Below are 15,054 nucleotides of genomic sequence, written 5' to 3'. Positions count from 1 at the left end.
ATAACTGCTCTAAAAGCCAAGCATTTAGAAAGCACAAATAGACTCAATCATTGCATTTGTTTCTATAAACAAAATGGATCCAACAAGACTACAGTACAGGAGATTTGAGAGTTAGGAAGGCAGAGAGGAGATTGCAAAAGGGACTCCAGGATGACTTGTTGCCTCTTAGTGCCAGGGTTGAAGATGTCTCGGAGCAGTAGCGTAGCATTTTCAAGGTAAGTGGAGAGATGTTATTGTGCACACAATACATTGGTAGAAAAAGGTTGAGCCTCTCCAGAGTGATTTAAGAGACTAGGAAAGAGGTTGGGGGGAGCAGGGGGGTTGCAACTGCAATAAATAGGGAACAATATCTAGTGGGCAGATTTGCTTGGCAAAGGAGTGCAATCCAAAGCAACAGCAAGGTGGATGAGAGGCTCAAAGTTGATTCAGAATTGAATGGGAACCAGAATACGAGGTCAGAAAGTGGAGGGATTGAGAGGAAGGTAGATGTCAGAACCAGTAAGTCTATGAGGAAAGGCAGGCAGAAGAGTAATATACACAATGGAGCAAAGGGCATGTTTATTTATTTTAATGCAATGAGTATTAGGGGTAAAGGAAGTGAGCTTAGAGTATGGATCAATACACATGAAAAAATTATGTTGCGATTATAACAGACTTGGTTGAGAAAAGGATAGGAATGGATACTTAATGTTCCACAAGGTTTCAATGCAAGACCAAAAGAACAGGAGCAGGGTTAAGCTATTCGGCCCATCAAGTGTTCTCCGCCATTCCACCATGTCTGATTTATTATCCCTCTCAACTTCATTCTCCCTGTGACCTTTGATGCCCTTACTAATCATGAACATATCAACCTCCGCTTTAAATATAACCAATGAGTCGGCGTCCACAGCCATCTGTGGCAATGAACTCACAGATTTCTCACTCTCAGGCAAAAGAAGTTCCTCTTCAATCTGTTCTAAAGGGACGTGCTTGTATCCTGAATATGCACCCTCTTGTCCTTGACTCCCCAACTAAAGGGAACATCCTTTCCTCGTCCACTATACTGAGCCTTTCAATCTTCGATAGGTTTCAATGAGATCCCCTAATCATCCTTCTAAACTCCAGTGAGTACTGAGTCAGAGACACCATTAACTCTTTCACGCCCAGGATTATTCTCAAGAACTTCCTCCGGATCCACTCCAATGCCAGCACATCCCATCTTAAACAAGGGGCCCAAAACTGTTCACAATACTATGAATGCAGCCTGACTAATGCCTTATAACGCCTCAGAAGAGTACGAGAGAATATACAGAAGGAGTTACGTGGGGAGGTAGCTATGCTATTAATCAGGGACAATATCACAGTTGAACTTTAGAGGGGACAGAATAAAGGCCTCAACCACTGAGTACACATGGGTAGAATTCAAAAATAAGAAAGATGCAATCACTTCATGGGAATTATACTATGAACTGCCCCCCACTCCTATTTGTTTTGTGCATCTGTGGCAGTTTCTTAAAACAGGGTGCAAGTAATCCATTTATCAGTAAGTGAGTCTGACCAGGTAGTTGACCATTCTATGGGGGAAGACTTGGGAAACAATGATAAAAGATAAATATAGACATTGCAGGAAGGCAATAAATTGGGCTAGGGCAAATTGTGAAGTATTAGGCAGGAGTGAGGGAAAGTTGATTGGGAACAGCTGAGAAAATCTACATCAGATAGATGGAGCTTGGTAAAGACCAACTGCAGACTATAGGACCCGTACGTTCCAGTTAGAAGGAAGGACAAGAAATGCCAAGTAAGGAACACTGGATGACAAGAAAGATGGTAAATTTGGTCAAGAAGAAAAAGGAGATGTCTTGGGTCTCTTGAAGAACATTAAGATGGACAAATACTTTGGGCTTGATAGGATGTACTCCAGGTTATTGAGAGAAAGGAGACTGCTGGGCTTTAACCAAGATCTTGCGCTCTCCAGCCCAGACAAAGATCCAGAGGATTATGTAGCTAATGTGGTTCTTTTGTCAAAGAGAAATAGGGATAATACTGGATATTTTGTAGTAAAGACAGAGCAAGCTGGTATCTTTTCTCCCTTAGTGTTATGTCTAATAGTACATGCACTTAAGTTAAGGGGGATTAAGTTCAAAGGAGTTATGCAAAACAAGTTTGTTTTTTGTACCGACAACCCAGTGGGTACCTAGAATGTTATGCCCAGAATGGTGGTGAAGGTGAAGGCAGATACAATGGAGGCACTTCAGAAGGTCTTAGATAGATACATGAATATGTAGATTATGGAGATCTGCTCTATGTGCAGGCAGAAGGATGAGTTAATTAGGCATCATTAATTAGCTTAATAGTTCAGCGCAACACTGTACACCAAATGGCCTGTTCCTTTGCTGTACTATTTAATGTTCCATATATCTGGAGTGATTTGATAAACTCAACATTTTAACCAAACAGTTTCTTAGAAGCATCAAGTCCTTCATTTTGTTTATTCATACAAAGAATTTGAGGGTTGCTGGCAAGTCAAGCATTTTATGTTATATTTTTTGAATATGCCACTTGCAAATTGAGAAGCCAAGAATCAGCTAAATAATTTAAGATAATGTTTTTTATAAACATTACAGAAACGTTTTGAGAAATGTTGTTGAAATTAATGGAAATTTTGTAATCCAATAGCATTTTAAAAAAACATGCCACAATATACTAATGACATTCCATTATTTCCTTCTTTTTAAACCACAAATGGGTTTCTTACATTCGGGAGTTGCGTTCCTATGCACAAATCATTTGGAACAATCACATTTATCTAGACAAGCGTGATTTTTTTTGTTTTTACAATTTATAATTAATCTGATTCTTCACAAAATTTATTTTAGTTCTGCAAGCCTGCTTTGAAAGTTTTTCATGAATTGCTAATTTGGGTAATTACTCATTCCAAATCAACTCCTTCAAAGGGAAGTATTCTAACTCATAAAAAGCAGAAAAAATAAAACATGTGCTCACATACTTGTATTTGGATTGGTTGAGTGATGGGTATTTGTGCCATAGGAGTCGCTGTTGTGGCAGAGATAGTTGCTCCTGTGGCATTATGCTGCTGATTTGCTGAGTGTTGGACTGCAGCAGCCAGTAGCTGGGCCTGTGCTTGCTGGATTAACAACTGCTGCTGTGCTGTTGTCAATGTTAACTGGTGGAGAAAAATAAACATACACAATTTAGAATTATATGGAGCACATTTTCCTCGGCAGTACTTAATAACAGTAGTTATTTTCATGTTCACAGCATCACAAAGAGGAGCAGCATATATTCCTTGATTCTGCATTTACATACCACATAGCAAATAGAGACAAATATTCAAAGTCCTCCAGGCAAATACTCCTGTAACTATATTACAACGACTCCTCCATGTTGTAGGCTTTATTATCTGTGAAGATCAACATATGCCACCCCAAGCTCATCCATTGACCTTCTAATATACAGTCAGTTGCTCCAGTGTTACACTGCATAATCATCTTCAGAGCATAATATCAGAATGCCCTCACCTTTTACCATCTGGGATTGATGCACTTCTGGAATAGTAAGAGGCATACCCATGTTATGTCGAGTACCATGTAGACACTTATAAAGGTCTTCTATTTTGTTTTAACAACCTGCCAGAGCTTGGGTTTAACTTCGTACGTGATTTGAAAATATAGATGTCCAATATTCTGAGTTATTCAACCAACTTCTTCCTATCACCTGTCTACGTAACTGGAATACGACTGCCTATCCAGGTTTCTAGCCTTGGGCCAGCAGTCTTTCCTGTTTGGGGACATTTAGTTGAACTAGAGCAAATACGGCCAAAAATGTAATGGAGGCACAATAGAGAGAATACCTTCCTTATTCCCAACGTTAGAAGCACTAGCCACGTGCAGTCTTACTTCTGACATATACACTACCTAGTGCAATTGTTACTCAGACTTGTCTACCTCCTTTTATCTTAACCCTCACAAATTTAACTTCATATGTCTTTCGTCCTGTAAACTGGGAAATATGTACTTAAATTTTCCACTTATTCAAAACTAAGTTAACTTAACAGTTCAAATGGTACTTTCAACATTACTGACTGAATTAATGATGTCAATCAGTTTTCAAAAGAGGAAGAATGCTACGCTACAAAATTATAATGGGAGGCAACACATGCAGCTGAATGATCAAAGAACAAGTTGAGTGTCATGTGAAGGGCCGAGAGTACATTAAAGCCACTGGGGTTGGATAAGGAAGGATCAAGGAAACAAAGATCAGTCTTGACAAGAGAAAACTAATGAACTGATGGGTGTAAAGGTTGCAGGTAAGTGGCACTACAGCTCGTCTTTGACAGAAGGGGGCAACCAGTGAAGAAGGAAATGACAAATGAAGAGAGCAGTTAAAAGACAACTAAGAAGGTCAAATCACAAAATTGAGCAGTCTGGTGGTGGGAAAGTTAAATAAAGAGACAAGAGTAAGGTGAGTATGAATAGAGCCTGGGAATAATCGTCACAACAGGTCTTATGGGCCTGTTTCTGTCTATCTCTAGGATCATATGATATTAAATAAGGACATGTACGCTTTTATTTCCTTCAGTTGTGTTATTATTTATAACGTCATTAACAATGATTAAAATCTCTAGCTATTATAAAACATTGCTCTTCATGAGAAGAAGACCAAGTTATTTTTTTAATACTTCACCAGAGCAAATAAAGAAGCAAATTTGAATTTCTACTTTGGTGCATTCACCAGAATTAAAGCAAAGCATTCAGCTTTACTCATCTTGTTACTCGAGTCACGTAGCAACAGGCTAAACTTCTCTTCAAAGAATAATGAGAAAAAAAAATGAGTAACAGGTTATTGAGAGATGAGAAAAGAGTTAAAAACCATCCCACAGTAGGTTTCAATTTGATCAGGTCAGACTCAAGAGTAGTTAAAGATCTGTGAAGTCCTCCGAGAATGCTAATGGACAGTTCTCCAGTACTGATTGATCACAAAATTATGAATCAGGAGCCACCATGAGATCTGTGACAATCAAACCACAAGGTACAGACAGAAACCCGATCTTTACAAGATAAGGAAGCAGGGCTGCAAAATAAAAGTTTCTCATGTTCACTGTTCTCAGTGGGGAGTTCCTGGCCTTGCGGAGCTCAAGGATTCTAAGGCCTAATAACTTAAAATATAGCAGTGGCCATTTCGTAGTACTGAGATAAGAAACTGAAATATTTCCAACGGTATCAAAGGCCTCAAAAGTGAGCAAAAGAGCTCGTTGTTACTATGGGAATAAGAGATAATTGTAGGCCTTGGTTAAAACAGTGAAATACTTAAAAGCGGGGAAGAGACCTATATTTTGAAACTCTCAGAAGCAAGCTATTCCATGCTTTCCTGCATTGATTGGTTCAGTTGAGGTTTGAGAGGCTCCAGAAATCTGAAGGTTTGGTGCAAAAGCATACAAAATGAGGAACCCCGACTTCAGAACTAAGAAGACTTGATGCATCAAAGTGAGCCCGACTAGTTCACCTCACATAGGTATTTGAGTCCAAACTACAAGTCTTGTGATTTAATGTACTGAATAGCAAGCTAACAGGAGGTCACTCAGATTTGTGTATTAATTGAATGTCTCTAAACAGTATATATTAAGTAATTTGAGTATTAGTAACCATACTAAAATCAACTTCCAAGCTGACTAAAAGGATACTCATTAGACAACAAAATGTTTCTACTTTGGTGAAAAAATGAAGGAATTTTATTCTTTTTTAAATGGCTTCTTTGCAACCTGAAAATTTTTGGCTAGTGAAAATTTAACTCAATGGAGTAACAAAATTGCTTCAGTAAGCCTCAGAAATTAAATTAAGTATGGATCCTTTGATTCAATTTTAGTTGAAAATAGCCTCAACATACCCCAGTGATCTGCCCTCCAGCAAGCATAAGCTGTGTCTGTGGTAGGGTGGTCTGTAAAGATGGCTGCAGTGAAGGCTGAGTTGTTGTCTGCTGGGACGAAGAATCCCCCGATTCCTCACTTTTTACCTTAAAAATACCAAAATGGAACTAGTTAGTTAATTCTTACGGACATATGTCTTGAGAAAGTAAACCCTGAAAGGGTCAGTTCATGGATTAAATCTACAAACTAAATTTCCAGTTCAGTGCAACTGAAAATTAAGCGCCACTATTTTTATATGAATCCATGCCCAAATAGTTTTTCGAAGTTTGATGAAACTACAAACTCACCTCAAAATCCCTCATTAAGAGAGATGTGATTGAAAGGTAAAGGCTGAAGCCCTAGTCTTTAAATATTTCTTAATTATTTGATATTTGGTGACACTAAAGTAGTTCATAACATTTTTGGATTATATTTTTCTTAGTTTTTACCCAGATAAAATGAATGAGGTTGTGTTTTTCAGAATTAGAATTGTGTGGAAAATGCAAGTGCCACAGGAGATACAGCGGTTAATGTAAAAAAAAATCATGTGCTGAGGGAAATAACAAAATTACTTAAGCTCTCCACGTATTGTTACATTATCACTTGCAAAAGACAGATGCTTACTGAAACTTGATATTCAACATAAGCAGATATATTACACTGAAAAAGCAGAAAATGTCCCAAGCATTTCATGCTGAATAAAAACAGTTCCTGAGCCAAAGGCAGGAATATTAAGAGAGTAATTAAAATCAGTCCGAAGCTGCTGTTTGGAAGACTGAAAATGCCTGATGCATGTAAATGTATATGGCAAATAAAGTTGATCCTTGAAAAGCAGTGGGGTGACTAAGGGAAGAAATGCTAGTTAGTGAGAACAGAACTGATAGGCAGTTAGACATGGATAGAAGTGATAATGAGCAGCAAACAACAAACGAAAGCTATGAAATGACATTAGCTTATTATTATCACATGTGCTGACAGACAGTGAAAAGCCTGTCTTACATGTTGTTCGTATATAGGTCAATTCATATACACTGCATTGTGGTAGTACAAGATAAAATAATAACAGAATACAGAGTGAAGTGTTAACAGCTATAGAGAAAGTACAGTCCAGGTAGACAATGTGCAAGATCATAAGGAGGTAGAGTATGATGTCAGGAGTCATCTTATTGTACTAGGGAACTATCTAATAGTCTTATAACAGTGGAGAAGAAGCTGTCATTGAGCCTGGTAGTACACGCTTTTTAGCTTTTGCATCTCCTGCCTTTAAAAAAGAGGATCAATTTTTTTTTGCAAGTGGTAAAGGCAGCTATAAAAGTACAGAGAGCTGTAACAATAAAACAATTAGTTTCTCGTGCCAGTATGAAAAATGAGTAGCTCAGCTAGATCTGTAAATGTGGCAAATCCAGGTTTGTTTCAGATTTGTGATAACGGTGGTTAAATGATGTTATCTTTCAGCAACTGGAAAAATGAAAGTGTTGAGACTTCATTGCTAAAATTTTTACTCATGATGAGATTTATAAATTTCATAACATACAATTTGTGTACTCACACTTGGGAGAAAAATTTCTAATTACATTTAATGGAAAATCATTTTTGATTAAATAATTCATAATTACTTTACTTGACAAAATGTGGCAATATTTCCTTCTTGGAGACAGTAAGAAAACTTGCATTATTATGAGCGACTCACTCAAATGCTGGAAGAACTCAGCAGCAAAGGCAGCATCTATATAGAGGAACAGACAGTCAACGATTTGGGCTATGACTCTTCATCAGGACATCCTGAAGTGCCTCAGTCCTGAATATTGACGGTTAATAATACTGCCTCACCTGCTGTGTTCCTCCAGCATTCTGTGCATATTGTTCTGGATTTCCTGCATCTGCCGCATCTTCTGTGTTTATGATTTGCATTATGAAGACTTCTATACAAGCTCAACAACTACAAAATACTTATTTTAAATGTGACTAATTTAATGTATTTAAGTTCATGAAACATATAAAAAAAGACATTATAATTTCCTCACAGTGCTATATAGACCCATTACAGTGCAAGTAAAAATCAGCATAAAGTGCTTCCTTGAAGCTTTATTTGGCCCATAAGGAGATGAGAAAAAGATGCAACACAAGCAGAACGCAGACAAGGCAGCATCTATGGAAATGAATAAACAGTCGATATTTCGGGCTGAGAACCTTCTTCAGGACTGGAAAGGAAGGAGCAAGAAACAAGGATAAAAAGGTGAGGAGAGAGGAAGGAGGACTAGCTAGAAGGTGATGGTTGAAACCAGGTGGGTGAGAAAGGTAAAGGTCTGGAAATCAAGGAAGCTGATAGAAGAGGAGTGGACCAGGGGGATAAGAGAAGGAGCAGGGGCATTGGGGGAGATGAGAGGCAGTTGGGGAGAAGCAGTAAGAGACCAAAGTGGGGAATAGAAGAAGGAAGGGGAGGAGAAAAAATTCCCAGAAGGAGAAATCAATGTTCGTACCATCAGGTTGGAGGCTATCTAGGTGGAATATGAAGTGTTGCTCCTCCACCCTGAGAGTGACCTCTTCGTGGCAGAAGAGGAGGGCATGGACCGACATATCAAAACAAGAATAGGGATAGGAAGTAAAATGGTTGACCACTGGGAAATACCGCTTTAGGCAAATGGAGTGGAGGTGCTTGACAAAGCAATCCCCCACTTTACTCTGGGTCTCACCAATGTAGAGGAGGCTGCATCAGGAGCACCAGATATAAAAGACAATCCACCAGATTCACAGGTAAAATTTTGCCTCAACTGGAAGACCTGTTCGGGGCCCTGAATATAGGCATGGGAGGAGGTGAGTGAGTAGGCCTTTCCTGGAGGAGGATTAGTGGGAAGGAACTACTGGACAAGGGAATCGCGGAGGGAGTGATCCCTGTGGATAGCGGGGGGGGGGGGGGAGGAGATAAAGATGTGTTTGATGGTAGGATCACATTGAAGATGTTGGAAGTTGCAGAGAATGCTGTGCTGGAAGCAGAAGCTCATTGGGCGGCAGGTGAGGATTAGAGGAACTCTATCACTGTTAAGGTGGTGCGAAGATGAGGTGAGCATGGATGTCCAGGAAATATAGGAGATGCAGGTGAGAGCAGCATCAATGGTGGAGGAAGGAAAACCTCGTTCTTTGAAAGAGGAAGAAATCTCTGATATCCTGGAAAGGACAGCCTCATCCTGGAAACAGGTGCAGTGGAGACGAAGAAGCTGAGAAAAGAGAATCAGTAGGTTTATAAATGATATCAGCAGACAGAGAGAAAAGGGAGAAAAGTGTCAGAAATGGACCAAGTGAGTGGGCAAGATGGAAGTTGGAGACAAAGTTGATTAAATTGATGAGCTCAGCATGCAAGCATGAAGCAGCGCCAATGTAGTCGTTAAAGTAGCACAGGAGAGTTGGGGAGCATTACCAGGGAAGGCTTGGAACATGGATTGCTCCACATTGCAAACGAAAAGGCAGGCATAGCTGGGGCCCATGCAGGCGCCCATGGGTACCCTGGAAATTGGAGAAAGTGGGAAGAGCCAGAGGAGAAACTTTTGAGGGTAATCTTCCAGAGGAAGGAGAGTGGTCATGGAGGGGAAATGGTTAATTTTTTTGTTGAAAAAAACAGAAGAGAGTTTTAAGGCTTTCTTGATGCTGAATAGAAGTGTATAGAGACTGAAAATCCATGGTGAAAATGAGGTAGTTAGGGCCAGGGAATTGAAAGTTAGTGATGAGATCAAGAGCATTAGAAGCACCACAGATGTAGGTGGGACTGAACCAAGGGGGGCAGAATGGAGTTGAGGTAAGAGGACACAAGTTCAATAGGGCAAGAGCAGGCAGAGACAATAGGCCTACCCGGACAGTGAGGTTTGTGGTTCCTGGGTATCAAATAGAAACAAGCAGTGCAGGGTAAGGGAACCATAAGTTGGTGGCAGTAGATGGGATTTCTCCAGAATTGATAAGGTTAGTGATAGTATCAGAGGCAATTTTCTGATGATCCAGAGTGGAGCTCTTTTCAAGGGGTAAGAAAGGATGCATCTGAGAATTTCTGCCTGGCTTCAGCAAGGTAGAGGTCAGTCTGCCACACTACAACAGCACTGCCTTTGTCTGCGGGTTTGATGGTAAGGTTAGGATGACTGCAGAAAGAGAGGAGGGCAATGCGTTCAGAGGGAGGTTCAAGGAGGAGAGAGGAGTGCTGAAGTCAAGCCAGTTGATGTCTCTTCTGCAATTAGAGAAGAAAAGATCGAGCGGAGGCAGAGAACCAGAGAATGGGTCATCGGTGCGGGGTGGGAAACTCTCCCCAAAGAAATGCTCGGAACACACTAAGGTGTGAGTGAAGGGGGAGAAAGGTAAGGCCCTTGCTGAGGACAGAACATTCCGTCTCAGAGAAGGGAAGTTCAGACGGAATGCTGAAGACACAGCAGAGATTAGAGCTGTGATCAAATGGGGGGGCGGGGGAAAGAGGGTTGGTGGTGTCAGATGGGGAGAAGTTGGGGAGTATAGGAAAGGTTGGGGTGTACAGGAAAGGCAGGGTGGGAGAAAGAGTGAGTAGTGATGAGGGGAGCCTGAAAGATCTGTGGTTGGAGAGTGGTGGTGGGGGAAGGGGAGTCCAGGGGCCCAGCAGCAGTGAAGAAGGTCTTGGTCTTCAGGTAGTGGCAGCTGAGTTCCAGGCTGGAGCTGGATTTTGAGACCATGGAATCCACAGTATAGAGACAAGCAAGCTTCCAACCCTTCCTAGATACAAGGAAGGAGAAAGAACGGGCACTTAAAGGCATGAATCCAGTGGAGGATGAAACTTATGAAAGGTCCTTGACAGGCAGAGGAGAGAGAGGGCCAGAGCTTTGACAGAGACTGTGACAAGGCCCACAAGTATCTCCACATAGCGGAGAGGGTGGCACATAGAATTTTGAGGGAGAAGGAGCAGGAGAAGCAGGTCCTTGTTTCCTGGTGGGTCCACAGTGGAAGGCTTGTAAAATGAGCTGGAAGCTGGAAAAAAAAATGGCAAGCTAGGCTATTTGGTCTTTTATCCTAACTCTAATTCAAAAAGATCAAGGATGACCTTTTACCTCAACACCACTTTCCTGTACTACTCTTGGATTATTTGCTTTCCATAGTAACTAAAAATTATGTCACTCTCTTGAATATACTCGCGACTACGATCCACGAACCTCTAAGGTAGTGGATTCCAAAATCTGTGTGTGCGTGAAACTTGCTTCTCATCTCTCTTCTGAATTGCTAACACTGTGTCTTCTGCTTCTCAATGCTTCAATAGAAAGGAACCATCTACTATCCCTTTACCTGTCAGATTCATTAAGGACTTTGTACAGGGCAATGAAATTATCTCCTCTAATCTCTGAAGGGTATAAGGTCAGTTTTACTCTCCCATCATTTTATAACCCCACCTGTTACCTGCTCTGAGAATTCCCTTGCTTTGAAGACATATCTTACTTGCAACCACCCAGGTTTCTATGTAATCAACCAAGGCATCTCTACACTTATAAGCATATTATTATATATTAATCGTTTGCTGAATCTGAATACTAATTTTCAGTGATTTGTACACAATTCACCTGTGTCCTTCTGAACATTAACATAAAATATCCAACTTTTCCACATTTTCAACTCTCTCATTCCTTTTTTACATTGCAGAGTTGTATTTGTTACTCTCTGTGAAAAGTGTTCCAGAATCTGTGGAAGTTTGAGAAATGAGAACCAGCTTTGATCACCTCATTAAAAAAACAATAGGACAAACATCATCAGCTCCTAGGGATTTAACAGTCTACAATTCCATTAATGTTTATGCCAATTTCTTTCAGCTTCATTGACCTCAGTTACCTCTATTGTTTCCTGAACATCTGACGAAGAAATGTAGACCAGAAACTTTGATTGCTTCTCTTTGCACAGGTGCTGCCTAACCTACTGAATTTTTCCAGCATTTTTGTTTTTTCATTAAATTACTTCAGGGCAATTAATTAACTTGTGAAAATTGAATATATATCCTGCCAGTTTAATTATTTACAGCCCCAAGCCAAAACGACAGAAAATTGATGAACACTACATTTTACCCCTCTCAAAAAATAATCCATCTCAAAAGTGAAACAAAAATTTTCTCACCAATCAAATCTCCAAAAAGTTTGCAACTAATCTGTTCTACAGAACTTCAAAATTATGCAAAGCATTTAGGTTATAAGTAAGTTACAGGGAAAGGTTGAATAGATTAGGACTAGAACAAAGGAGAACAAGGAGACTTGATAGAGGTATACAAAATCATGAGGGGTATAGATAGGCTAAATGCAAGCAGGGTTTTTCCACTGAGGCTAGAAACGGAGGCCATGTGTTAAGGGTGAAAGGTGAAATGTCTGAGGAGAATATGAGGGAGAACTTCTACACTCAAGGTGGTAGAAATTCCACCAAGGTGGAATTGGTGGATGAGGATATGATTTCAACATTTAAGAGAAAATTGGACAGATACTTGAATGGGATGAATACGGCGGGATACGGTCCAGGTGCAGGTCATTGGGATTATGTAGAGTAATAGTTTAGCACAGACTCAATGGGCTGAAGGGCCTGTTTTCTCTGCTGTAGTGTTCTATGACTCTATGTAAGTTCAGCCTCAACAGAAAATGAACAAACCATTGCCAGCTTTGAAGTGTTTATTCCTTAAAAGTGATTTTAAATGATGCTACAACTGAAAAAGGATACAGACCTTAAATTCAGTAAACATCTTTCAGACTTCTATTTTCATTGATTACAAAATCTCTTACGTTTAATTTCCATACCCCTACCTTCCCTTCACTTGGCCCTTCTGTTCCCCAATCAACTAAGCTATCTCATTACCTTGAATCTCATTCCCTTCATAATTATACATTCAAAAACTTGAGGTCAATAGAGTTCACATTTAACAATCATTTACAAAATAAAGTTCAACTTACAGGCACATTCTTAGTGTGTACAGATTTGGTGGTACTGATTACAAAAAATTACAATTTAAGATAGCTACTGCCATCTGCTGGCAAAGTAAAATAATTTCAATTTAATCCTTCCTACTCTGTACCGAAACTTTACTTAAAAATAATTCTTGCCTATTCTTGGGCTGTATGATTCTGTAATAGCCAAAAGAAGAGCCAGCTGAATTCCAATGAGGGAAAAAAGAGCACAGTGCTGAACCAACTGGAAAGATTAGCTTAAAAAAAGTATTTGTTCAATTAAATTAAGGTGGTTCAGTGTTTAATTGAGATGGGAAGAGCTGGATGCAGGGAAGATGCTGAGTATTTCCATTTAAAATCAATTATAAAGCACAAATAAAATTTAATAATCCAAATATATATTTTCTGGAAATTAACAGATGTTCTTTGTTTTAAACACCACAAATTAAAGTAAGTTATCAATCTAGACCAGCACTCGTAACCCCCTCTGAATCAGTTGCTACTGGTAATTCCCATCAGTTTGTGTTTTAGTTTTATATAAATAAGATACAATAATCAGTAATGCCCATCAGCAATCCACAAGAGCAGTAACTTCTGAAGGTGGAGAAGAATAAACACAAGAGGTTCTGCAGATGCTGGAAATCCAGAGCAATACACAGAAAATGCTGGAGGAACTAAGCAAGTCAAGCAATATCTATGTAAGGAAATAAACAATCGATGTTTCAGGCCAAGACTCTCCATCATATTAGAAAGGAAAGGTGGCAGGTGGTGAGTGCTGGGAAGGAGTACAAGCTGGCAAGTCACAGGTGAAGTCAGGGGTTAGGGGGAGCATGGGCGAGTAGGAGAGAGGGAGGGGGTGAAGTAAGAAGCTGGGAGGTGACAGATGGAAAAGGTAAAGCAGGCAGCATCCAATGGCAGAGTACAGTGGACCATGGGAAAAAGGGAAGGAGGAGGGCATAAGAGTGAGGTGGTGATCTCGCACAGGTTTCAATGTTTGATTTTTGGAGACAGAGCTTCCAACATAGGCAAAATATTCTACATTTTCCAGTTCCTCTCTGACAACACACACCTTTGCTGATGACTGAACTTCTTGAATCAGCAATGTTCAGTTAGTCCCAGGCTAATACAAGCTATGGAACAGCAGTACAGTCGTTTGTAGGCCCTCCTTTGAGTGTACAAGCTCAGCATAGTTTTGTTTAAAGTGGCAAGAGAAGTTGAAGCAACATACAGAGAATGTCAGAGGAACTCAGCAAGTCAGGCAGCATCCCTGGAAATGAACAAACAGTTGAACATTTCAGGCCGAGACCATTCTTTCAGGCTGGAAAGATGCCAGAATAGACAGGTGGAGGGAGAGGAAGGAGGATAGCTAGAAGATGATAGGTGAAGCCCAGTAGGTGGGAAGGGTAAAGGACTGGAGATAAAGGAATCTGACAGGAGAGGAGAGTGGACCATATGAGAAAAAGGAGGAGGAGGAGCATCAGGGAAGGTATTACCACCTTTCAAATACTGGATGCTATGCATGTGATAGCTGCGTCTTGAAGTAACATTTTCACACGTACTGAAAAAATGGGAGAGGGTTGGAAGCCCAGTCACATCCCTTTATGCCAGCTTGCAAGGCTAATGCTTGGAGACAAAGCAGAATGGAGGAATCAAATCATGGGGAAGTGTTCCAGTGATGGTAGTTTTTCTTGAATTCCCACACGGCCTCACATCATTAGCTTTATTCAGATTAATGATACACAGCATGCATCATATTCTTGATAGTCTTTCTGCAACAATCAATCCTGTGATGCCACAAAACACATCAGGATGAGGTGGCATGCAATTCAGTCACATTCTAGCAGAATCTCCCCAGCAATGTCTAGATACTTATTAAAGTTGGCTCCGTCCAATTTTTCAAACAGGTGGCTATGTTAGTATTGTAATGAGGAATCTTTAGCAAATAAGATTTTAAAAAGCCATGTACAAAACAGGTCACCATTACTCTTAAGGAGTTTAAGCACTCAGCTGATATACAAACAAGGATCTTCTTTCCTTTAAGAGTGGCATGGTAACATAGTGGCTAGCGTAACACTTTACAGCACCAGTGAATAGGGTTCAATTCTGCCACTGTCCATATGAAGTTTGTACGTTCTCCCCATGACTGCGTGTTTCCTCTGGGTGCTCTGGTTTCCTTGCGTACTCCAAAGATGCAGAGCTTAATGTTAGTAAGTTGTGGACATGTTATGTTGGCTCTAA

At 40.2% G+C, this 15,054-nt stretch overlaps 1 protein-coding gene across 5 annotated transcripts in view; it reads right to left on the bottom strand.

Moving 5' to 3' along the window:
- Positions 1-15,054, bottom strand: part of LOC134347951 (POU domain, class 2, transcription factor 1-like) — a 179,877-nt gene that overhangs the window by 61,985 nt on the left and 102,838 nt on the right. For 4 of the 5 annotated variants that reach the window (XM_063050621.1, XM_063050624.1, XM_063050620.1 and 1 more), the window contains 2 exons: positions 5,884-6,009; positions 2,987-3,163 (listed from right to left, as the gene is read on the bottom strand). In XM_063050621.1, coding sequence (XP_062906691.1) covers positions 2,987-3,163; positions 5,884-6,009 — 303 coding nt within the window. The remainder of the gene's footprint in view (positions 1-2,986; positions 3,164-5,883; positions 6,010-15,054) is intronic. The other variant, XM_063050623.1, reaches the window with a different exon arrangement.

The sequence above is a fragment of the Mobula hypostoma genome, chromosome 6, assembly GCF_963921235.1.
Source record: "Mobula hypostoma chromosome 6, sMobHyp1.1, whole genome shotgun sequence".
NCBI lineage: Eukaryota > Metazoa > Chordata > Chondrichthyes > Myliobatiformes > Myliobatidae > Mobula > Mobula hypostoma.
This window is presented reverse-complemented; position numbering and strand designations above follow the sequence as displayed.